This window comes from Hyperoodon ampullatus, assembly GCF_949752795.1.
Source record: "Hyperoodon ampullatus genome assembly, chromosome: 9".
In the NCBI taxonomy this organism is placed as follows: domain Eukaryota; kingdom Metazoa; phylum Chordata; class Mammalia; order Artiodactyla; family Ziphiidae; genus Hyperoodon; species Hyperoodon ampullatus.
The window spans coordinates 85588942-85614635 of record NC_136922.1 but is presented as its reverse complement, the minus strand read 5'-3'; the positions used below and the strand labels follow the sequence as shown (position 1 = coordinate 85614635).

Here is a 25694-nt window from a genome sequence, read left to right as displayed (position 1 = left end):
TTGAAATCGTAACTAAGGATATAAGTCTGAAGAAAATTAACATTCTTGAGCACATTCTCAATCATACATTTTCAAAGTTCAACACAGATTCTTCAGTAGAAGATGATGTACCAGCTTTGTCTCTTGACTTGAATATCTTGAGAAATAATTGATCTACATCAGTGTGTAAGTTTAAGGCATACAGCATAATGGTTTGATTTACGTATATTGTGAAATGGTTACCACAGTAGGTTCAGCTAACATTCATCTTCTCCTATGGACACAATAAAAAAAAAGAAGGAGGGGCTTCCCTGGTGGCGCAGTGGTTGAGAGTCCACCTGCCGATGCAGAGGACGTGGGTTCGTGCCCCGGTCCGGGAAGATCCCACATGCCGTGGAGCGGCTAGGCTCATGAGCCTGCGCGTCCAGAGCCCGTGCTCCGCAATGGGAGAGGCCACAACAGTGAGAGGCCCGCATACTGCAAAAAAAAACAAAAAAAGAAAAGGAAAAAAATGTTCTGTTGTTGAAAACTCATAGGATTTACTTACTTAACTAGTTCTTATTTATCTTATAACTGGAAGTTTGACCTTTTGACCACTGCCTCTAGTTTCTCTCCCCCCACTTTTTGCCTCTGGTAACCACAAGTCTGATTTCTTTTTCTGAGTTTTGTTTTGTTTTTCTAGATTCCACGTATCAGTGAGATCATACAGTATTTGTCTTTCTCTGTCTAACTTATTTTGCTTATCATAATCCTTTAAGGTCATCCATTTTGTCAGAAATGGTAGGATTTCCTCGTTTTTTTTTTTTAATAAATTTATTATGTATTTATTTATTTTGGCTGCGTTGGCTCTTCATTGCTGCATGCGGGCTTTCTCTAGCTGCGGTGAGTGGGGGCTACTCTTTGTTGTGGTGCGCGGGCTTCTCATTGCAGTGGCTTCTCTTGTTGCGGAGCACAGTCTCTAGGCTCACGGGCTTCAGTAGTTGTGGCACGTGGGCTCAGTAGTTGTGGCTTGCAGGCTCTAAAGCACAGGCTCAGTAGTTGTGGTGCATGGGCTTAGTTGCTCTGTGGCATCTTCCTGGATCAGGGCTCGAACCCGTGTCCCCTGCATTGGCAGGCGGATTCTTAACCACTGCGCCACCAGGGAAGCCCAGGATTTCCTCATTTTTTATGGTTGAATAATAATATCCATTGTGTGTACCACATACTGCAACTTCTTTATCCATTCATCCATCCATGGACACTTAGGTTGTTTCCATGTCTTGGCTACTGTAAATAATGCTCCTGTGAACATGGGGTGTGGATATCTTTTCGAGTTAGTGTTTTTGTTTCCCTTGGATATATCCCAGAAGTAGAATTGCTGGATCATGTGGTATATATATTTAATTTTTTGAGGATCCTCCAAACTGTTTTCCATAGTGGCTGTATCAATTTACAATCCCACCAACAGTGTACAAGGGTTCCCTTTTCTCCATACCCATGCCAGCACTTGTTATCTCTTATCTTTTTGATCATGACCATTCTAACAGGTGTTAAGATGATATCTCTTTATAGTTTTAATTTGCGTTTTTTTCAGGTACCTGTTGGCCTTTCGTATTTCTTCTTTAGAGAAACGTTTATTGAGGTCCTTTGCCCATTTTTTAATTGAGTTATTTGGCTTTTTGCTAGACTGGTATGGGTTCTTTATGTATTTTAGATACTAACCTCTTATCAGGTATATGGTTTGCAAATATTTTTTCCCATTCTTTATGTTGTCTTTTTACTTTGTTGATAGTTTCTTTTGCTGTGCAGAAGCTTTTAGATTGATGTAGTTTCACTTGTTTATTTTTATTTTGCTGGTTGTGCTTTAGGTGTCATGGCCAAAAAATCATTATCAAGACCCATGTGAGAATGCTTTAGGCCTTTGTATTCTTCTGGGAGTTTCATGGTTTCAGGTCTTACATTTAGTCTTTAATCCATTTTGAGTTACTTTTTGTGAGTGGTGAAAGGCATGAGTCCAGTTTCTTTCTTCTACATGTGAGTATGCAATTTTCCCAGCACTATTTATTGAAAAGGCTGTCATTTCTACATTGGGTATTCTCATCTCCTTTGTCAAATATTAGTTGACAGTATATAGTTTAGTTTCTTACTGTTTTTGTTTTGGGGGATACTTATAGTTAACTCATGGGTCATTTTGGATGCCAAAGCTTTGTCAGTTAAGGGTTCATTCATGCTGTTTGCCTCTGCTTGTTTTTGTCTGAGTAGAATGTTGTCTTCTACTCAGAAGGGGCAGCACTTGGAGAATTATGCAGTACTTTTTAAGCATTTATAGTGGAATATTTACTTTTGCTCTAGTCTATTGTGTTCATAAATTAACAATGGGAAAACACATAATGTAAAAAATTTAGATATAAAATAGTTATTTTACAACTGAAAACTGTGACCAAGGCATACATCCTACTTAAGAAAGGCATGAAGAAAAATTAGAGCTTTTTCAAAGAATAGCAATTCAAATGAAAATAAGAACCCAGAGGAAGTCTCTAGAATTTTGATTTTTAAGCTTGCTCCCACTCCCCTTCCTCTTCAAACAGTTTTTGTACACATGAAAGATATAAAGAGACTATGCTCAGATGTAAGTAAATTGTTTTAAAGAGCAACAAGAGGGACTTCCCTGATGGTCCAGTGGTTAAGACTCCATCCACACTTCCATTGCAAGGGGCATGGGTTCCATCCTTGGTCAGGGCACTAAGATCCTGCATGCCGTGTGGCTAAAAAAAAGAAAAATAAAAAAAGAGCAGTAAGAGTGAGCAAAAAAAAAAAAGAATTTTCTAACCCACAGAACAGGCAGGTATCACAAAGGAACTGACTGGATATGACTCCTACTGAGAGAGGTGACCTTAAAATCCTTAAGATTCTGGATTCATATTACGTGTATACACTTTTTTAAGTGTTTACTTACTATACTTTTTGTCCCTGCTCTTTCTGGTACCTGAACTTTTGCTTTGGATTGCCTTTGATCTCTAAGCTCAAGAGTTTTCTGGCAGCTGTTTAATTTTTTAAATATTACATAAGTTTACTGACAGAAACAGAACAATAGCTTTATCCAGAAGCGACTTCACTTCCAAGGTTGAAAGGCTCTGTCTGAAATGATGCCTGCTGCCCCCTTGAAGGGAGTCTAGGCATGCCTTTGTAGGCTGTTCCAACCCCCAGTGGGTTGGAAGGCCAGAAATAGTACTTCTGTTAAGTCCTTTACTTGCTTCCAAGTTTGGGGAGCTAATGCTACTAAGGAAAAAACCTGTGGGTTTTGGTTATCACCTGTAGGATCTCAGTTGAGTAAGCCCTGCCTTCTTTTAAAACTCTCTTCCTCTTCTTTGTACAGACTTTTTGTCGATGGTTAGAGAATTCCTTGAAAGGTTTGCCAAAGGAGACAACCGTGGGAGCTGTCACAGTGACACACAAACAACTTACAGATTTCCACAAACAAGTCACTAGGTGAGTGATGATCAGCAGCAGGGGTATGTAGAAAAAATATCTTTGTTTCTTATACCACCTTAGTTATAGATACACCCAGGAGTATTTTTTTGTGTGTCTTTGTAAATTCAAAGTTTTGTGTCTGTTTAGCCTTGAATTGCACAAATTGGCATTGGAAACCAATCTGGGGGAAAGTATCACCATGCTGTACATGTGTGCCTCAGTTTTATTGTATTATACATATCCTGATGTTCTTCCAAAAGAACAGTGCGTTGAACAGCCCACTACCCTTCAGGAAATCTGTCTGTATCTTTTTAAAGTCCTTCCCAGTTCTTATCCGTATTCAGGGGTCAAGAATGCAGGTGTCTGAATAGGTGAAGCATTGGTTGTAAAATATTATAGAGTGATGTGGACTGCAGTGAATTAGGAAATTTTTACTGTGCCTAAAGATATTCAAATTCGAATTTAATTCAGGCCAACCAAACCATCTCTCTGGGATGCATTAGGCCCATGAGCCACTTGCTTACAGCTTAGTTAAAATGTTAAGTTGTACATGTGTGGGTTTTTTACTATAAACATAATAAACATTTTAAATATACCTACATAGTCTTCCTAATTACAGTTTTATAGCTATAAGGTGTTGATTGATTTCCTTACAGTGCCTCTATTAATGTTCATTTTTTCAGTATTATGGATAATATTGAATATCTAGCCTTTTCTTCTTTTGATTATTTTCCTTAAAATGCAATCACTGAATCAGAAGTTACGAGACTTTTATGGTCCTTGATAGTATTAATGACAACAACTTAAATTGGATTTTGTAACTGTGTGTTACCTTCCTCTAATATTCCTTTTTCTATGTAGAGTCTTTAGAATTTTGACTAAATTTTAGGCAATGGCTTATATTCATACAACTGTGGAATGATTTATAGGTCCAAGAATGAGCTGTTGCAGTGAGCTTGGTAATGGTGAAAAAGAAGAAGGAGAAAAATGCATTTGATGATACAGAAAAATATATAATATATTATAAAGGGAAAAAAATAACAATTTTGTATAACCCAACTTGCACTTAAAATTTTTTTAATTTTGATAAAATACATGCAAAATTTACTGTCTTAACCTTTTTTTTTAAACCATTTTTAAGTGAACCACTCAGTAGTGTTAAGTACATTCACACTGTTGTGGGATTAATTGCCAGAACTTTTTCATCTTGCAAAACTGAAAGTATACTTATTAAACAACAACTCCCCATACATATCTCCCTCCCTCCAGCCTCTAGCAACCATCATTCTACTTTCTAAGTTCGACTATTCTAGATACCTCATATAAGTGAAATCATACAGTTTTTGTCCTTTTGTGACTGATTTAGCATAATGTCCTTCAGGTTCACTCATGTTGTAGCAGGTATCAGAATTTCCTTCCTTTCAAAGGCTGAATAACACTCCATTGTATGTATACATCCTATCTTATTTATCCATTCATCCTTTGATGGACATTTGATTGATTCTGCCTCTTGGCTATTGTGAATAATGCTGCCATGAACATGAGTGTACAAACGTCACTTCAAGACCCTGCTTTCAGTTCTTTTGGATATATACCCAGAAGTGGAATTGCTGGATTACATGGCAGTTCTATGTTTAATTTTTTTTGCCGAACCGCCATACTGTTTTCCATAGCAGCTATACCATTTTGCATTCCCACCAACGGTGCACAAGGTTCTAATTTCTCCATATCTATTTTATTTTTGTTGCCTGTGCTTTTGGTGTTACATTCAAGAAATCATTGCAAAATATAATATCATGAAGCTTTTCCCCTATGTTTTCTTCTGAAAGTTTTATACTTTTGGTCTTACATTTATGTCTTTGATCCATTTTGAGATAATTTTTGTATGTGATGTATGTTAAGGGTCTGACTTCATCCTTTTGCAGTTTTCCCTTCGCTGTCCTTTTTTCATTGAATGGTCTTGGTACCCTTATTGAAAAATCATTTGACCATATATGTAAGGGATTTATTTCTGGGCTCTCTATTCATCCCAGTGGTCTATGTATCTGTCTTTATATCAGTCCCATACTGTTTTATTATGGCTTTGTAATAAGTTTTGAAATTGGTAAATTGAGACCTTCAGCTTTGTTCTTTTTTTTTTTTTTTTTTTAATGATTTAGTTAGTTTTTGGCTGTGTTGGGTCTTCATTTCTGTGTGAGGGCTTTCTCTAGTTGCGGCGAGCGGGGGCCACTCTTCATCGCGGTTTGCGGGCCTCTCACTGTCACGGCCTCTCTTGTTGCGGAGCACAAGCTCCAGATGCGCAGGCTCAGTAGTTGTGTCTCACGGGCCTAGTTGCTCCACGGCATGTGGGATCTTCCCAGACCAGGGCTCGAACCGGTGTCCCCTGCATTGGCAGGCAGATTCTCAACCACTGCACCACCAGGGAAGCCCCTAGCTTTGTTCTTTTTCAAGAGTATTTTGGTTATTTGGAATCCCTCGAGATTTCATATGAATTTTTTTTTTTTTTTTTTTTTTTTTTTTTTGCGGTACGCAGGCCTCTCACTGTTGTGGCCTCTCCCGTTGCGGAGCGCAGGCTCCGGATGCGCAGGCTTAGCAGCCATGGCTCACGGGCCCAGCCGCTCCGTGGCATGTGGGATCTTCCCAGACCGGGGCACGAACCCGTGTCCCCTGCATCGGCAGGCGGACTCTCAACCACTGCGCCACCAGGGAAGCCCTCATATGAATTTTTTTTTCACTCTAATCCTAGGTTTATTCAACACAATCCTTTTACTCTATACAACAAAGTACAAACACGACATTATCTAAAATGCTACAAAGTTACAAAACTCAAAACAGAAAATTTATAGTACTGACTATACAATAAAACCCAAAAAAGCAATGTACACGTTGCCAAGGTGACTGCATGACCACAGTGAATACCAGCACAACTGGGAGAACTGTGTTCATATGAATTTTAGGATAGGTTTTTCTATTTCCACAAAAAAATGTCGTTGGGATTTTTGACTGGGATTACATTGAATCTGATCACTTTGTATAGTATTGACACCTTTAATAATATTAGGCTTTCCAGTACATGAACATGAGATGTTTTTCCATTTATTGGTATCTTTAATTTCTTTCAGCAACATTTTATAGCTTAAGTGTTTTATTCTTTTTGATGCTGTCATAAATGAACTAACTTGTACTTTTAAAAGCTATTCTATTATATGTGATATATATATATATGTTAGCTACTTTATTATGAATAGTAAATTTCTGGAAAGATATATAACTAGAACTTTTCATTTCATAACCTGTGCTATTTGCATTCTTTTCATGAGCATGGTATGCTTTTACAATTAAAACCAGACCTAGTTTTTAAAAGGGAGAGAAGATTAAATGCTAATCTTTTTTTCTGAGAATTGATTTCTTGTCACTCTCCAAAATGGTTTACTTTCTTATTCCCAAGACTTTCCAATAATTCTGTTAATGGTAAAATCCCAAATCTTTGAGTGCTGTTTTTTTGTAGTTTACTAAGTGGCCTAACTTCATGTCCCGGAAGTAACTGACTTTGGGCCATAGATCAAGTGACATGCATGACTTTAAAATAGCATGTGACTGCCTTCATGACACATTTTGCCAAAAGAGGGGATTTCCCCTCTACTAGGTAGGCATATATTTATTGGGATGACCTTAAAAAACTATTTTATCTTTTACTATGAATCTTCCCAGTAGAAGTAATATTCTACCTACAAACTGTCTCAGGGGAAAGAATTATAACAGTTGCTTCTCCCTGCTTCCGTTTTGCTCTGTTTTATCTAGTGTTGTTCATTAAAAGGGCAGGATCATATTGACTCTAGATTAGAGCGAATGAGAGCCTGAGGAGAACCCTCAAAGGAGGACTGGGCTTAGAGTCAAGGCTGTTGGTTTGAATCTTGCCACTTACTGTTACTTTGCAGCTTATTTATCTGTAAAATAGGGTTAGTAATACCTGTCTCATAGGGTTATTGTGAAATACCAAGTGGAAATTTAAAGACGATCTGGTACATAGTAGGTGATCAGTGAATGTTAACTTTTTCCTTGGAGAAGAACCTGCCAGAATGTCATTACATATTTGCAAAACTAGCTGGAGCATGTCTCCTTCAGCTCTAAGGCAACCTCCCACACATTCTGGAATAAGTTTCCACCAAGCTCATATTTCCTCATCCAGGCTAATATATGACAGGTAGAAACAAAGTGTAGAAACAAAGTGTAAGTCTGAAATAAAAGTCATGAACATTCCATAGTGTAAGGAAAATCTTGAGGCTAGGAAAATGAACCCAAATAATGTATTGCTTTGAACAAAAATATCTGTGATCTTTGTCCTGTGATATGGGACAATAAGGTATTTACCATGCTGGCCTACTTGATCTCTTACTGCTAAACAAGTTTTGCAGCTCCTCCTGTAGTAGGCTGTGACATAATGGTGGGAAATGAACAGAAGTAAGAGGTAATGTTGAGGTGCTAGAGAAAGGATTTGAGATTGCTCAGCTCCTCTTAGTAATTCTCTTTCTCTGGTTTGTGTATTGCCCTTGAACCTTCTGTTCCATGCATGACTCAGTCTCCCTTTCGGTTTTAAGGTCCTGTTACTCCTGCCTCAACATGCTACTTTGTTTGCCATCCTAGCAGGGAGGGTAAACTGGTTCAGTGTCATTTCAGCAAGTCCAAGCCTGTTTCTCAAATGGTACTGGTAATTAATTAATTCCCTGGCATTTTTAGTTGGCTAACTTGAAGAAAGCTGGAATTTTTCATTCTGAAATATCATTCTTTCTTTCCAAATACCACTAATTATGTCTAGAAGAAATTTTGCCATCATTTCCCATTTTTCTGTCTTGGTATTTATTCTGTGACTATCGCTTGCATGAGGATCTCAAGGTCAAAAGACATGCAGAGGGAGCATTGACACTAGAATGGGCCAGTATGGGAGTGTCTTCTTGCTGAAGTCATTAGTTAGAGCTTGATTACTCTCCATTATGCACATCAGATGAAAAGGGCTGCATTTCTCAGCGCACCACTAGGATTACGGGCCTTGAGGAATAGTGACCATAAAATTACTCAAAAGTGGGCTTCCCTGGTGGTGCAGTGGTTGAGAGTCCGCCTGCCGATGCAGGGGACACGGGTTCGTGCCCCGGTCTGGGAAGATCCCACATGCCGTGGAGCGGCTGGGCCCTTGAGCCATGGCCGCTGAGCCTGCACGTCCAGAGCCTGTGCTCCGCAACGGGAGAGGCCACAGCAGTGAGAGGCCCGCGTACTGCAAAAAAAAAAAAAAAAAAAAAAAAAAAATTACTCAAAAGTATAGTGGAAGGCTCCTGGGCATATATCTGGAGAAGACTATAATTTGAAAAGATACATGCACCCCAATACATGCAATAGTGCAGTAGTTCATAGGAGCGCTATTTACAATAGCCAAGACACGGAAGCCACCTAAATGTCCATATAAAGATGAATGGATAAAGATGTGATATATACACAATAGGGTACTACTCAGCCATAAAAAAGAATGAAACAGGGCTTCCCTGGTGGCGCAGTGGTTGAGAGTCCGCCTGCCGATGCAGGGGATGCGGGTTCGTGCCCCGGTTTGGGAAGATCCCACATGCCGCGGAGCGGCTAGGCCCGTGAGCCGTGGCCGCTCAGCCTGCGCGTCCGGAGCCTGTGCTCCTCAATGGGAGAGGCCACAACAGTGAGAGGCCCGCATACTGCAAAAAAAAAAAAAAAAAAAAAAAAAAAGAATGAAACAATGCCATTTGCAGCAACATGGATGGACCTAGAGATTATCATACTAAGTAAGTCAGAAAGAGGAAGACAAATACCATATGATATCACTTATGTGTGGAATCTAATGACACAAATGAACTTAATTACAAAACAGAAACAGACTCACAGACATAGAGAACAAACTTATGATTACCAAAGGGGAAAGGGATCAGGGAGGGATAAATTACTAACATAGCATTGTAAATCAACTATACTTGGATTATTTAAAATTTAAAAAAAAGGGCTTCCCTGGTGGCGCAGTGGTTGAGAGTCCGCCTGCCGATGCAGGAGACACGGGTTTGTGCCCCGGTCCAGGAGGATCCCACATGCCACGGAGCGGCTGGGCCCGTGAGCCATGGCCGCTGAGCCTACGCGTCCGGAGCCTGTGCTCCGCAACAGGAGAGGCCACAACAGTGAGAGGCACGCATACTGAAAAAAAAAATTTTTTTTTTTAAAGTATAGGAAGGATTGGGATGGTGGGACTAGAAGCCAGAAAATAGAACCTACAAAAATAGTGGCAGTTGTGAATGAATGAATGAATATAAATAAATAAGTGTAAATGAATATAAAAACAACCCAGAAATATTAAGTGCCGGGAGGACTGAGGCAGAAACAGAAAATAGTTCTGGTTTTTAAGGAGGTTTGTTTGTTTGTTTGTTTAAAAATCTATTTCTTTGGGCTTAATCACCAGGGACACTTAAGTTAAACATTTGGCTAAAGCGCTTGACACCAGAGCAGTTGCTGACAGGATTGGGAGCAGAAGCTGAGTTGATTCGAGAGGTTGTGGCCCATTGCTCATTTCACCATGTCTCACCACAGTTCTCCTGTACTTGAATTTTGGTTTCAGTACTTTTTCTCATGTTACGAAAGAGGCTAAGAATGGAGTTATCATTTCTCTTCAGATTTAACCACGATCTCTGGTTGAAGAAGGGTAGTATTGAACAACATGTAAGGCATTAAGATAGCAAAAGAATCCTGAGTCTCCAGCATTATCCTAAGTTTATCTCTTTCCTGTCGTCTTAGTCCCTTATAATAATACACCACACAGTGACTTCTCTGAGGTTACGTATCTTCCTCCTTCGTGACATTGGGAAGCAGGAGTGATCGGGCTCACTCACCAAGGCTGCCTCCTTATAGTCAGTATTGATTCGGAAATAGAGAAATGTAATGCTTTTATTGAGGCATGTTAAATTCACAGAGCAAATGGCAGAATTCCAATAAAACTAGAAGACCTTCTTTACTTGCCTTACATTTTTGATGGAGGGAGACTAGAAGAAAGCCTCTGTTGAATCAAGTCCTAGAGTCTAAATCAAGGTTCTTAGTGATGTTTCAGACCTTATAATAGCTGGGGAAATCCAGATGTAGGCTCTTAAGGAGATAGCTCTCATTACCTTCTTGTATGTTGAATCACTGTTAGTGGTTCCCTCCCTGACTTTTAACCATTACAAGGAGAGAGAGCTTTCTTCTGACATTGAATGCTAGGCTATAGGCTGTGCTCCCTGAGTTTTTCTGAGCCAAAGAGAGGGCCACAGAAGGATGAGCATATTAGGATGTGCTTTCTTTTCCACTGTTTTTAGCTTAGCCTCATGTTCAGTTACGAAAAACTATTATGAAGACTGACAAAAAAGAATGAAGCTGGCATCACCTGGTTTCTTGGTGACAATCTTAGATAAAGGAAGCCTTTTGAAAAAACAGGGTCAAATGAATATTGGGCTATTCATGCCACCTAGGCATCTCATTGCTTGCCTGAGGACCAAGACCTGCTTCCTCCTCCTCCCTTTCTTCATGCCTTAACCCTTTCCTCTCTCCTCTCCCTCCTCCTCCCACAGGAGGAAACCTTGAGCAGCCTGTTCAACTAGAAAATCACTGATTGAGACTCACTTTCTGGATTGGGCTTTATAAACAAAATCTGCTCTTGGGAAAGAATGAGGAAACCAGGATCCCTAAGTTAGCTCAGCTCATAGAGTTTAAATGATCAACCTTAGGTGAATATGCTTGCTTTTTTACTTTGAGGGTTCTGGCTTTCTTTTATTTATGTCAAGGACTTTAACCAGGTTTTGTTGTTTTTTGTTTTTTTAGCCACGGGATTTTAGTTCCCCGGCCGGGGATCGAACCCGTGCCCCTTACAGTGAAAGCACAGAGTCTTTTTTTCTTTTTAATTTTATTTATTTATTTATGGCTGCATTGAGTCTTTGTTGCTGTGCGCGGGCTTTCTCTAGTTGTGGTGAGCAGAAGCTACTCTTTGTTGCAGTGCGCGGGCTTCTCATTGTGGTGGCTTCTCTTGTTGTGGCGCACAGGCTCAGTAGTTGTGGCGCATGGGCTTAGTTGCTCCGCAGCATGTGGAATCTTCCCAGACCAGGGCTTGAACCCATATTCCCTGCATTGGCAGGCGGATTCTTAACCACTGCGCCACCAGGGAAGTCCAAAGCACAGAGTCTTAACCACTGGACCGCCAGGGAATAGCCAAGTTTTCTTGTTGTAGCAGCCTACATCTGTCAAATACTATTTTATTCACTGTTCTATTATCCTAAGCACTTTACATATAGGAATTGATTTAATCTTCAAAACATCATGGGGTAGATAATAGATGAGGAAACTGAGGCAGATTGGTAACTTGCTCAAGGACACAGTGAAACCAAGATTCAGACCTAAGCAGTTTTTCTCCAAAGCCTACTCTTTAACAACCACACAGCTTATAATTGTTCTCATGTACAATAGTTAATATTTACTCTTGAGTTACAGAAAGATTGAAAGCGGGGTCAAGAGATGATGGAGAGAGCAGAGCTGGGACAGTCTCGGTATACCTCAAGGTTGTGGTTGCTTTTCAACATATCATATCTTTCTCATCAGTCAGGGACCAACCTACCTTTTCTTTTCTAGTGCTGAGGAATGTAAACAAGTTTGCTGGGCCTTGCGAGACTTCACCAGGTTGTTTCGATAGCTCATACTCCTGCACTGTGCCTGTCACCCAGGTGAGTGGTATATAGTTCCCAGCTTTTCGTCTGGCTGTCGGGAGTACTTGGGGATGGGCATAGGTTTTTAATGCCCATCATGGGACTAGTACTGTAGCTAGAGTCAGGGAAGGACTTACAGTTTAACGCTGCTGCACAGCTGAGAAATGCACAGGCCTGATTTTCTTGGGTCAAGGCAGCCAAATAATTGTCAGCTTCTTTTGGATGCCAGTTTTACCCCCATAAGAAAGTTATTGTTGCAGAATATCTCAAAAAGAAAATTCCTCCCCTCTTCTCTTTACAGATACTTCTAGCATGGTAAGTATGTGTGGTAACAAATGAATATTTTTCAACCTAGCAACTTTGGTGAAAACAGTGCTGACCTAAAGTAGACCATGATACATGGTACTGCCTTCCTAAAACTGATCTTTCAGATTTGATAAATAAAGATGCTTGTTCTTATCATTTTTTACAATTTTAACACTGAAATGCTAGGTTTTTGACCAAGGCAGGAGGTAAAAGAAAAGAGCTAGCCTCTATGTCTAGCCCCTGATCATCAGTTTTCTCCATTTGCTTCTGATTCTGAAGTAAAGCAAGAAGCTTAGCTGAGGAAGGAAAGGACTGGGTGGTGGGGTCTGGGTGCCAGTTTCTTGACTGAAAGAAGAAAGGCATCTCTCCTGTAAGCCCACCCTTTGATGTCTTAAGCAGAATTTATTCTCCCTGGAGGCAATTCTCGATGAATGTGCAGCCCTCTCACTGGTGGTTTTGTGATTAAATGCATTTGCGGGTGAAGATGCTGTTGAGCAATGCCTCACCATACCAGAAATTATTTCTAAACTTTGGTTCTTTGATGAGTCGTGATATCATTTGGGATCCTCAGGTTTTGCAGTGTCTGTAATAGCTAACGTTGATACACATAGGGTTGTTCGTGCATAGCTGTGGATGTTCATAGCTGATGTTTATGGAGCCCTTACTGTGTGTCAGATACTGTTCTGAGTGCTTTGTATTATGTACAAAGCACATTATGTATTATCTATAAGATAGTCCTCACACAGTCCTCTGGATTAGTTACTATTATTATTTCCATTTTACAAATGAGGAAATTGAGGTTCGAAGATGTTAAGTAAGTTGTTTGATGTCACAGTCAGTAATTGATAGAGCCACAATTCACTTTTCTGCTGCCAGAGGCCTCACCTTTAACCACTCTACTTAATACTTTTACATAGTACCCTTTACATAGAGTCTAAATCAGTGGCTCTTAAACCTTTTCTTAGTAGGCAAAGCCTTCTTTCAAAATAAAATCTTGCATGAAACCCCAATACTTAAAAAGACGTAAATGGAGGTTTTCTGGTTGGCTTTGGAGTGGGCAGCCTGGACCTGCTGGCGTACTCTTTACCCCCACATATTATCACTGAGGACACTCAGAATTGGAAAAGCATCACAGAAGGTATTTCATTAAAACAGTAGCTCCTTTAAAATCACAAGTGAAAAAATCCAACTTCTTTTTTTTTAATTAATTTATTTATTTTTTAACTGAGTTCTTACAGCAGAGGCCAGAATGAGGTGCCTGAGCAAGTATAGAAACTTCTGTCTTGAGGTTGACTTTCTGAAGTATTTGCTGTCTCCTGGACCACAGTTATTGACTGTCTTCTCTCTTTTGTCAGGAATGTCTTTTTTAATTAGAAGACAGGAAGAAAACAAAAACCAGACTGTGTCCCACAATCAGAAACCTCCATTGTGGCAGAGGGGCCTTCACCGCCACCAGGGCCTCCCGCCAGACAGGGAGAGACTCCAGCCTTCCAAGGCCATCCTGAGGAGTTCCTGTTTGGGGGTGTGAGGGAAAATCAGCGCGGTTTAAAAAAGATGGCTGCGGCCTGTGCAGCGTGGTGGGAGGTGAGCTGGTTTCCTGGTGAACTTGTTTCTAAAAGGAAAAATAATTTTAAAGAAATAAAAAAGAAAAAAAAAAGGAAAACTAAACTGAAATCAGAACTGAAACATTCTCCTGGTAGCAAATGACACGCACACATACGTACACATACCTACACACACACACACACATGCTAAGATGCATGTGTACACACAGAAAAACAAAAGTACAAAACTTTCTGTGAAACAAAAATGTTTACTTAGGGAAGATGGGAATTCAAATGAATTAAATAACTGTAATTGGAAGCAAAGGGTCAAGATCATCTCTTAAGGTTTTCTGCTGTTTTGTCCTTTCCTTCTCTCCCACCCTCTCTTCTTTCCCTTTCCCCCTCCTCTTTTAACGAAAGTTAGAAATTTTTCCTAATGTCCCAACTGTTTTCTTCTCACCTTTAGAGTTCTTCAGACAAGGAGAAATAAGCAAGGAGCCTGTTCTGTTTTATATCATGGTCATATCAATGATACTGGGACCTGCCAGGGCCAAAATTCATGTATATCCCCATCCTGACCCTATTCAGTCTCTTAAGTCCACTTCCCACCTACATTGGGTTGTCGTCATCTTTGGAGAGAAGAGCCAAAATTAGGGTGAGTGGGATATAAATATATATTCTAAGTTGTAGTTTTTTTAAGATTTTTTTTCTCTTTTTTAATTAATTTTTCACCCATAGACATGAGAGAGGAAAACAGGGTGGGAAAATGGAAAAAAGTGTTTACAGGGCTAACTGTATTTTACTAAAAAATGCAGAAATTATTTGACTTCATGGGGAGTGAGGCAGAAGAGGGAGGCCCAAAGCAAGTCCTAATATTTTAAAGGAGTTGCAGCCCTGCACAGGCATTAGATATTAGGGCAGTGTTCTGTCTGGTGTTGTAGCCATCACAAGAACAAATCAACAGCAACCAAAAAAAAAACCAATAAATTTTAAAAATTTAATCAGTGTTTGTTTTTACTTCATTTCACTGCCTCATAGATCTGAAATGGTACGGCTAAACCCCCTAAGTGAATAGTCTTAGTTGTTCTCTAATAGACATCTGGGTACAGAGTTTGAAATTCAGGCCCCTGCCATTACTGCCCCAGACCCTTCATATTTCAGGGGAGTGGCTCTTTCTGCATCTTTTATTCTTCTGGTTTACCCTAAAACTCCTCCTGCTACATTCTGTCCTTTCATATGGCCTCAGTGGGAAGGAGGATGGGTCACTTGGCATATTAAACAAAATGTAGCATATTCTTTTTACAGTGGCCACCCAAGTAGATTGTTTCCTAACCTACTGAGTATTTATTTGATCTTAAAAAAAAACAACCCCGTAATGAAGTATCATTGACATGCAATAAGCTGTACATGTTTAAGGTTTACACGTTTAAGGTATACAGTTGATAAGCTTTGACATAGGATACACCTGTGTATGTATATATGTAAAAAATTATTATTTTTAAAATTAATTTATTTTATTTATTTATTTTTGGCTGTGTTGGGTAATAGACTTCCCTGGTGGTACAGTGGTTAAGAATCCGCCTGCCAATACAGGGGACACGGGTTCGAGCCCTGGTCCGGGAAGATCCCACATGCCGCGGAGCAAGTAAGCCCGTGTGCCACAACTACTGAGCCTGCACTATAGAGCCCGCGAGCCACAACTACTGAGCCCGTGTGCCACAAGTACTGAAGCCCACGTGCCTAGAGCCCATGCTCCGCAACAAGAGAAAAGATAGTGAACATACCCTTTACTCCCAAAAGTTTCTTCGTGCCTCTACCCATCCTTTCCCATGCCCAAGTAGCCACTGATCTGCTTTCCATCACTGTGAATTAGTTTGCATTTTCTTGAGTTTTATATAAATGAGATCACACAGTATATTATAGTAATTGGGCTTTGAGCTAATAACCTTGACCACAGAGTTGCATCTAGTATTTGGAATCCATGAAGCAAACCTCCCTGCATAACATCAATGGTACTCGGAGTTTTATTGTCTAAAAAGGCAATATTGGAAGGGGAGAAAAAAACTTGAATATGGAATGGTGTTTGGAGTAAGATTATCAAATTCTGGGGATCAGCACGTTGCCCTCACCATCCTGCTCATTTTCTGGTTAGACAGTAAAACTTTGAAGCCTAGTCCAACCCTAGGTCCTTGCAACGACCAGTTGACTTTTCTCTGTTTAAGGAGTTTGGCTTTTATCATCAAAAGCTGTGTCTAGGACTGGAAAACATGTGGAAGGGTTAATATAACTCTCCCCAGCCACTAAAAAGTAGCCTTTGGAATACATATCCTAGTGTATGTCAAGAACATCCTCTCCACAGCTATAGCTTTGAAATCCAGAACTCTTATTAATGGTTCTCACTGCTTACTCTTCAGTGTTAACAGATTGATTCAGACTAATTCTTACAAATAGTCTTGTTACTTTTGGGCATAGCAAGGATACCCACCTAAATTTCAATTTAAAAGGGAACTGTTTGGGGTCAGGTACCCTAATATAGATATTGTGTTCCTGCTTGACATTGTCTAGTGGAAGTAGAATGAGAGTCTTGCACCTGAACTTACCTAAGTCAGAAAGTTCCCATGGATCTGTTCCCTTATTTCCATGATTGACTTAGCGAAGAAATTTTAGTCATGATTATGTGAAACACAAATCACCCGTTGGGGCTATTCCCAGCAAGATTGTACTAAACTAAAGTAACCTGTAATTTTTATGTACCTGTTCTATATAATAGATCAATAACTGAGAATGTAGGATAAATAAGACAGGAACTTTTGAATGGCATCAAGACCTCATGAATGCAAAGTATGTGTCCATCTTGTGTAGCCCGGGTACTAAATCGTTTTACAGGGATGAAAGCCAAAATCCAGAAAAGTTAAACATTCAAGATTATGCAACAAGTTATGCCTGATTTTTGTGAGATGTATTACTAGCAAATGAGAAAGTTGCCTGTGAGAACATTCCTCTGACAAAAATGGGGAAAAGCTGTCAATATTTCTCTCCTACTCAACAAAGACTGAAAAGTTCTTTAGGTCAGTGAAAAGCTGAATAAGGGGAAGGAGTCTTGAATTAAAAGGGAATATTTTGTTGGGTACAAGGATGAACTTGGTGGGGATGAGGGGCCTGCAGGAAGGATGTAAGGTAAACTACAGGGTGCTAGAGGGGTGTATTCATCCCCAGGGCCATGAGCATCAGTACTCTGTGGATTCCAACTTAAACACTAGCAGAGGCCACTACCAACCGGAACTTTAGCGTAGCTAGGGAGCAGTGAATAGCAACACGTTGTCCTGCCTTTAACCTCTGGAACCTACAGTATCTGTTATTTTGGGTGGGGAGGGATAGTGTTCATCCACCACTGGCTACAACACACAGATCTACAAGAAATGATGGCCAGGTATGCTGTTTTTTTGTTTCTGCTTTCATTGTTGTTTTATTTTTAAGAAATCAAAATATAAGTAGAAGCCCAAGGAAGATTTTCAGCAGCCACTGAGCTTCCTGCAGTGTTGCAGAAGTCAGTCAGATGTTCCTGCCAAGCTTTGTAATTCATCAACTCGGTATGTCTGGTGAGAATGACACTTAACCTCAGTGTCTTCCTTACAAAAACCGTGAGAAACACATCAGATAAATCCCAAATGAGGGACATTCTAAAATGTACCCTCAAAGCCATCTAAGTCATGAAAAACAAGGGAAGTCTGAGAAACTGTCAGACCAGTGGCGGCTAGGGAGACATAATGACTAAATGTAATGTGATCATTTGGATGGGATGCTAGAGCAGAAAAAGAGTATGCGATAAAAACTAATGAAATCTGAATAAAGAATGGAATTTAGTTAATAATGATGTATTCATTTTGTTTCATTAGTTGTGACAAATGTTCCATAGTAATGTAAGGTATAATGTAAGATGTTAACAACTGGGGAAACTGGCTGTGGGTTATATAGGCACTCCATTAGCAACTTTCCTGTAAATCTGAGACTATTCTAAATTTGTTTATTTTAAAAAAAAATCACTAAAATCTGCACAGGGCACTTAACGATATAAAGATGCTAAGCCTTGTTCATAATGAGAAATGGTAGAGATACTATTTCTTACCTATCAGGTTGGCAAAAATCCAAAAAGTTGACACTGTAGTCTGTTGAGACAGTGGGGAAACAGCCACGCTCAGAGATTTATCGGAATTTTGCCAATATCTAGCAAAGTTAGACACATATTTATCCTTTGGCCCGGAAATCCCATTTCTGTGGAGCCATCCTAAAGATATACAGGCAAAAATATGAAAATACATAAATATGCACAAGCCTATCCACTACAGCGTTATGTATAATAATTAAAGATCGGAAACAATTCCAATACCCACTAGTCAAAGGTAGTCGAAACAAAAACCTGTATCCAATTAAGCCTCTAGAATCAAAGTACCAATTTACAGGAGACACAGGAGACAAAATATGTTAACAGATGCAGTCAGGAGCATCTAGGCAAAAACAAAATGCAGAACAAAAAATGCAAGTTCTTCCACAATTAAATGGCAAGGGAATAAAATTTCTCTAGTTGTCTTAAATTTTTAAATGCTAGATATTTAATAAAAATTAATTAGGTGCGATATTGTAGTTTTTTAGGATGTGCTTGTCTTTTAGAGATATATACTGTTTATACCTGAAATATGTCTAGGATTTGCTTCAAAATAATCTCAGGGTGGGGGTGTGGTCGGGAGTTTAGATGAGAAAAGACTATGAGTTGATTACTGTTGGAGCTACAAATAAGAAGATAAGAGCAAAATTGTTCAGGTCAGAAAATTATATCTATGAGCCAGATTCAAACAGTGAGCTACCAATTTGTATGCATTGTCCTAATATATTTAATAGCATATGAATATATATGAGGGAAACAGATTGTAATGGTCCCTAGTTGAAATCCAGCCCAGGATTTTAGACTCTGCACACATTTAAAAGTCCACGCCCTTGCTTCAGCTGGCTTCCTCCTGGAAAGCAAAGCCAGCCAGCTGAGTGCTTATGAAGGCCCCACTGACTCATCAGCCTGGAAGGCAAGCCCTCCCTGTGTCAGCGGCCCCAGAGCAGGAGGGCAGGTGCTGGGAGAAAGAGGGCCAGCTGGTATGAGACATACGGTCTAGTAGAATAGCATGGGAGCAACCGGTACTGAAAATAATAGCTGAGCCTGTTTTTTAATATTTATTAATCCAAAAATATGTAAAATTCCACTTTCTACCCCAGGTTCTTGGACTCTGAAGGGAGGTAGCTGCCAGCCTTAAGTATCTGGTGTAATACCTAAGTGCTCATCTCTATCTCTGAAGGAAGAAAGATGAGGAAGTGGGGCTCAAGCTAGGGAACCCCAATATCCAGTCCATGCCCTGCAGAGGACCTGCCAGGGTGACCTGACCCACAGCACTTGGCTCTTTTTGCCAGAAGAAATGGGGGCAACCACAAGTATGGGTCACTCTGGGGCAACTCCCTCTGTACAACTAGGCCCCCTGGAGTCGGGGGGAGTTCCTTCCCTCCTCACTGGTGCCGATGGCTCAGTTCCCCCAGTTCCCCCACAGCCAGCCCAGGAGAGGCATATCCAGGAAGACAGAGTCCTCAAAGCAAAACTGGCTTCCAGTTTCCGTCAGCTTCTGAGGAGAACCTGGAACTTGGGCCTCTTTTCCCTCTTCTTCGTGACCCAGATCCACTTCCAGAGGACCCAGAGGTAGGACCCTGCCGCCCACCAGGTGCCCACTGAGGCCATCGCACCTCCACATCAGTCTGCACAGCCACCCTGGAAGCCTGGGCCAGTCACTGTCTGCAGCCGCATTACTGCATGCCGACTGGGTGCATGGGCCAGGGCCCCTGGCCAGCACTGAGGCCTGCCACAGGAGGGGCTTGGGCCACAGGCTGCAGCTGCTGCTGGGACTGCCAGATGTGATGGAGCTCCTTGAACTGTTCTACCATGCGGTCTTTGAGGTCTGGGTTTGAGATCTGTAGCCGGATGCTATCAGCCGACCAAGAAAGCTCCCCTGAGAACATCTCCAGCAGAAGCCGAGCTGCTACAGGCACCACCTGGGGGGCAAAGAGGAGAAAGGACAGGGAGAACCTTGGCAGGGCTGTCCAATCCAGTTGTGCATGAGGGCGTCCTCCAGGGGTCAGGTGGTGGGCTGCATCCACCAGGAAGATGGGGCACCAACTTCTACTTCATAAAAAGGCTGCTTATGTGTGGGCAGCACTGATCCTTGATTAACTCTGACCACTGAGTTCACACCACCCAGAGGGCCCTGCGCCTCCACCCTGGGGCAAGGGCCTAGCCCCAGGATTTCCCAATATTCAAACCAAAGCAGAGTTGGGTGGGAGGTGGGAGTATACCTGTACAGTGATGAGCTTCTTCTCTCGGGGTTTGCGATCAGGCCACTCCTCCCCAAAGCAGAAGAAGATCTCAAACGGTGGTGGGGTGTTGGTCTGGCCCTTCTGGAACAGGATGAGCTCTGCATTGAGATTGAGACCCTTAGTCAGAAGCTGGCACCATGCCCCTGGATGAAAGGAGACCAAGAGGAACACGACATGGGGCCCTCACCATTGAGAAAATGCTCCAGGCTGAAGAGCTTGGTCTTGACCTCCCTCTGGATGGGGTTGGGGTGTGAGCCATGGGCTGAGGCGCAGGGCCCGCTCCAAAACACCTTGCACTGGCACAGGCGGATGGCATACAGATCCTGGCCTTGTAGCTGGAGGATGAGCCCGCGGTCCAGGACATCCATCAGCTGGTTGGTATAAAAGCGCTGCTTGTCGCTGGGGATGTCTTCGGGGCTGGGGAAGCGCACTTGTTCTAGGCTCACAGGGCCAAAGAGCTCCACCTGCTCCTGGGTGGCCTCCAGCTGGCTGTAGAAGAGCCGGCAGCCATGGGGGTTGCTGATGGTGAGGGCCCGGGGTGGCCTCCCCCGGTACTGGAACTTGATCTCCAGGTCCGTCACTGCAGGGCAGAGGGGCAGCCCCGCCCCGCCCGTGAGCCCCACGCCTCCCCATTCTGCAGCCCACTGACTTTCTCTTCCCTCTCTGCCCCATGGCCAGGCCATCATCAGCTCTCCCACTTCCTTCCTCCACCCAAGCAGGGACTGGCGTGGGCGTTTTTGTTCTCCTCGTCATCCTCCACCTTCCCAGCGCTGCTTTTCCCGGCCCAGCCCCCCCGGGGTCCTTACGAGGCAGCATGTGAGGGCTGATGAGCAGGTCGGGCAGGAGTTGTTCGCCTGTGGGGGGCAGGCTGGCAGCCAGGGTCCCAGGCTGTGGGCTCGGCAGGACCTCAGAAAGCAGCTCCCCAAAGTCAGCAGGGTTGCCAGGGGCAGGGCCCAGGAGGCTGGGGTCTGGAGCAGGGGGACCCAGCACCACAGGCGGCTGGAGAGTGGGTGGCCACTTGACATCCTCTTTGGATAAAGAATAGGGTGCCATGGGGGGGGCGGGCTGCACTGCTTCTACGGAAGGTGGCGGCGGACAAAGCTTCAATGCCACTTCGAGGAGCTGCCTCCCAGGTCCACCTACTCCCAGCCCTGGGCCGCCCCCAGCCTCCCTTCAGCCCCCGCCCAGGTACCCGTGGTACCTGCAGCTCCTCCTTATACTAAACCCCCAACCACACCGCCTCCCAGCCCCACCTGTGAGGCTCAGGCTTGGTAGCATCCTCTGGAGCTGAAAGGAAGACACAGGCAAAGGAGGAGGGAGGAGGTCAGAGAGAAGGGAGGACAGGTTATTAAATTGATCTGATGCTAAAGAATGAGACCCACAAGGCAATTCCCTGGTCTTCCGCTTAGGCGAGGCCAGACCCTGCCTCCAGGCCCAGCTCGGCCATCCCAGGCACGTCAGTAGGCTCTCAGCGCCCCAGTTTCCACCTTCTGCAGGTGGTAATACCTACTAAGCCCCAACTGCTGAGGGCAAGACCATGTGTGAGCATGCTTTATACCAACAAAGTCCCAGGGAGGTTCAAGGTGGTGACTTTGTTCCTGTCTCCAGAATCCCGAGAGAAGAAACTCAGAGAAGAGCTGCAGAAACAGCAGCAGGGCTCCAGAGGAATGGACCTGCTCCATCCTACAGCAGAGTAGGTCAGCAGCAACGCCCTAGCAAGGCCCACCGCATCAGCGCAGGCAGACGCTGCGAAGAGCGGCCCCCGAGCTCACCTCTTCCTCTTCCTCCTCCTCCTCCTCTCCTGTACCGAGAGTGTAATCCTCACTGGGCTGTGACTCTGCAGAGTGAGGGAGAGAAGAGAAGGAGTTCAGTGGGGGAGGAGGAGGAAGGCCACCAGGGCTCCATGTGGCAGCTCCTGCCGCAGCTCCTCCCCCTCCCCAGAGCTGCCCAAACACAGAGTGAGTGAAGGGCCGCACAGCCACCAGCAATCACTAGGGATGCCCCTGACCCCACGGCACTCTGCTCCCTGGGCCACCCGACCTACATTCACTAGAGTCAAGAGCCAAGAACCAGGATGGGTTGAGGAAGACAAACCTGGGGGCCTGGTCCATGCCAAGCCATTCCTGGCCTCACAAATGATCCACTCCTGGGAGCCCTGGATGTTATGACCTAGCAGCATGCCCCCGACCACTGCTTGTTGGAGGGGCCCCTGGCCCTTCCTGCATAGCCTCCCAGGTGTCCCACACAGGGCCAGACAGGATACCTGCAGGAGTGGGTCCATTGGAGCAGACCTCGTAGATCTTGTAGGGCTGAGGCGGCATGTCCCGGGGCCCATCATAGATGAGGCGAAAGTCACGGCTCTTGTTAAGGGCACAGCGCAGGTTGGCCTTCCACTTGGCCGGATCGGCCTCGTCCACCCCCTCGGTGTACTTTCCTGTCTCCTTGGCCCAGGCCTAGGTCAGGAAGACAAGACAGGCGACCACAGAGAACCTCAACCCTCACAAAAGCCCCTCCTGGCCAGCGGGAGTCACTGCTTTGCGGTGAGACCTTCAGCGACACACTGGTGGAGCCCAAGTGTCCGTTTGCAAGGTGGGAGATAGGAGGCCAGTCCCTTGGGGCTCCAACAAGCTAAAGGAAATCTAGGTGCTTTGAAGGGCATTGAACTCACTGGTCCTAAGGTGGCAAATAGGTACAATCTCTGAGGAGGATGGGGTAACATGGTGGATAAGAGCACGGGATCTGGAGCAGAACTGAATCTGGAATCTGCCACCGCCCGCTGTGTGCCAGGGCGGGTTACTTTGCCTCTCCTTGCTTTGATCTCGCCAACACAGTGCCTACCTTGCAGTGTGGCAGTGAAGACTCAGGGCTAATGCACATAAACTCTCTGAACTGTGTCTGCACTTGGGATGGACTCCGTACACTTCAGCTTTTGGTATTATTATAATTATCATGCTTATTATTATTTTTTGGCCTCGCTGCACAGCTTGCGGCATCTCAGTTCCCTGACCAGGGATTGAACCTGGGCCGTGGCAGTGAAAGTGCCAAATCCTAACCACTAGACCACCAGGGAACTCCTGGTATTATTATTTTGGAGGGCAATGTGGTTGATATCAAGATTACAAATGTTTCTGCCCTTTAACCCAGCAATTTGACTTCTGGGAATTTATCCTACGGATGCAGAAGCATCCGCACAAAAGTTTGCACATACAAGGTTATTCACTGCAGCTCTGTTTACAAAAGAAAAAGACCCCAAATAATCTAAATGTCCATTAATGGGAGCTGGTTAAATTATGGCCAACCCATAGAATGGAATACTGGGCAGCAAGAAAAAAAAAAAGAAAACAGGGAAGTTTCGATGTACTATACTAACATGTTGTAATCTTCAAGAAATGAGGTACAGAAGAGTATGTAAACATCTACCATTTTTGTCAAAAGTTGGGGAAAGCATAGGTATATATTTGCTTGTATATGCACAAAAATCTCTCAGGAAGGATAAACAAGAAACTGATAACACTAATTGCCCCAAAGGAGGGGGTTGGGTGCCTGGGAGACAGTCTCCCATAAGGGAGACTTTTTTTTTTTTTTTTTTTTTTTTTTTTATTTTTGGCTGCGTTGCGTCCTCATTGCTGCGCACAGGCTTTCTCTAGTTGTGGCGAGCGGGGGCTACTCTTCATTGCAGTGCGCAGGCTTCTCATCGCGGTGGCTTGTCATTGCAGAGCCTGGGCTCCAGGCGCACAGGCTCAGTAGTTGTGGCTCGCGGGCTCCAGAGCACAGGCTCCATAGTTGTGGCGCATGGGCTTAGTTGCTCCGCGGCATGTGGGATCCTCCCAGACCAGGGCTCGAACCCGTGTCCCCTGCATTGGCAGGTGGATTCTTAACCACTGCGCCACCAGGGAAGCCCAAGGGAGACTTTTTGCTGTTAACCATTTTGCACTTCTTAAATGTTGAATTGTGTGACCATGTTACCTATTCAAAAATAAGAAATGGATTTGAAAGGAACCTTGAAAAGGTAAATACCAAGTGCAAAGACTAAGAAATAGGTAGCCAAAGCTTTAAAATGAAGCATTCCCTTTGGCCCAGAAATGTTTAATGGGGAACTAACCCCAAAGAAAATCATTTAAGATGTGCCATGGGTAAGAGTTTAGAGGGCGTCCATGGCAATGTGGTCTTCAACATAAGAGACCCTGAAAGCCACCTGAGGTGTCCAAAAACTGGGACTGGGTGACTAAAGTGTGCTAACCCCTCCAATGGAACATTCAGTGGTCACTCAAAGTGCTGTGGCATTTGTTGGAGAGGAAAGCTAGTCCTGATGTTGGGTGAAAAATACAGGTTATAAAATAGAATCTATGGTTTGATTCCATGTTTGCACTTCATATACACACATGCAGTAAACTGGAAATGTAAGCAAAAGATATTCATAGTAGTTACCTCCTAGTATTAAGATTAAGGGGGAATTCTGTGGTGTTCTTTTAGCGTATGTGTACACCAAACGTGCACCCTGGACAGGTGCTCACGTGTGATGAAAATGACACAAGAACAAGGAGGAAGAGAAAGAGTTACAGGAAGGTCTCCTGGGGGGGTCCCTCAGTCCTCACCTTGCTCTGGGGATCAGGTTAGAAAGATGTGCACTGTGATGATGCCTGCGGCCCCTTAGCCCAGGCCTGTGGTCACCTGCAGCAAGGCAGCTCGGAGAGTGGCCAGTCTGAGATGTAGAGAGAGTTCTCTTCTAGGGAGGGGGGCCTCAGAGGTCCAGGCGGTACACCTGTCCAGGGCTTACCTTGAAGATGGTGTTATCTCCATCCTGGCTGGGGCCGTGCCGCGTGGCATGCCGCCAGGGGATATAGAAGCATTTCTTTTCCCCATTGACCCACTGAAGCCCCGGGTACTGGCAGCTGTTCACCTGGGCCACCAGCCAGGGCTTCAGCCGTACGCGGCGGGGCGGAGGGAGGGCAGCGGGGGCAGGCGGGTTCATGGCAAAGGCGTCTGCCGGAGAGAGCAGAGGGGGAGCACGTCAGCATGTCAGCTGGCTGTTCCCTGCAGCAGGGGACGTGTGGGCGCCGAGGCACGGGTCATTAGGGCTTTGCCTTCCTCCGGCATGGGCGGCCGGAGTCACTGCTGTCCATCCAGGTGCTCAAGTCAGTTCTCCTCTCCAGCCACCAGGTTTCCTGTCACAGGGTCCCTGCATGTGGGCTTTGTGTTTGGGGGGAAGGAAGGAGGGGGTGTACAGCTCTAGTGGATGCTGTGGGTGCCCACCCAGATGCCCCGTGCCAGGCAGTGTATCAAT

At 43.7% G+C, this 25694-nt stretch overlaps 2 protein-coding genes across 2 annotated transcripts in view; one reads left to right on the top strand and one right to left on the bottom strand.

Annotated features, from left to right (window-relative positions):
* TNPO3 (transportin 3) overlaps positions 1–14129 on the top strand; it is a gene marked incomplete at its 5' end in the record, with an annotated part of 92646 nt that extends 78517 nt beyond the window's left edge. Inside the window, 3 exons of the mRNA XM_079711603.1 lie at positions 3335–3447; positions 12082–12173; positions 13817–14129. Coding sequence (XP_079567729.1) covers positions 3335–3447; positions 12082–12142 — 174 coding nt within the window. The 3' untranslated portion in view covers positions 12143–12173; positions 13817–14129. The remainder of the gene's footprint in view (positions 1–3334; positions 3448–12081; positions 12174–13816) is intronic.
* IRF5 (interferon regulatory factor 5) lies at positions 13905–25382 on the bottom strand (the record flags this gene model as incomplete). The annotated part of the gene is given in 10 exon segments (XM_079711604.1): positions 13905–14006; positions 14008–14073; positions 19979–20089; positions 20390–20508; positions 20598–20990; positions 21217–21486; positions 21664–21697; positions 22183–22247; positions 22674–22863; positions 25188–25382. Coding segments are annotated over 10 exon segments (1545 nt in total).
* Positions 25383–25694: the final 312 nt, after the last annotated feature.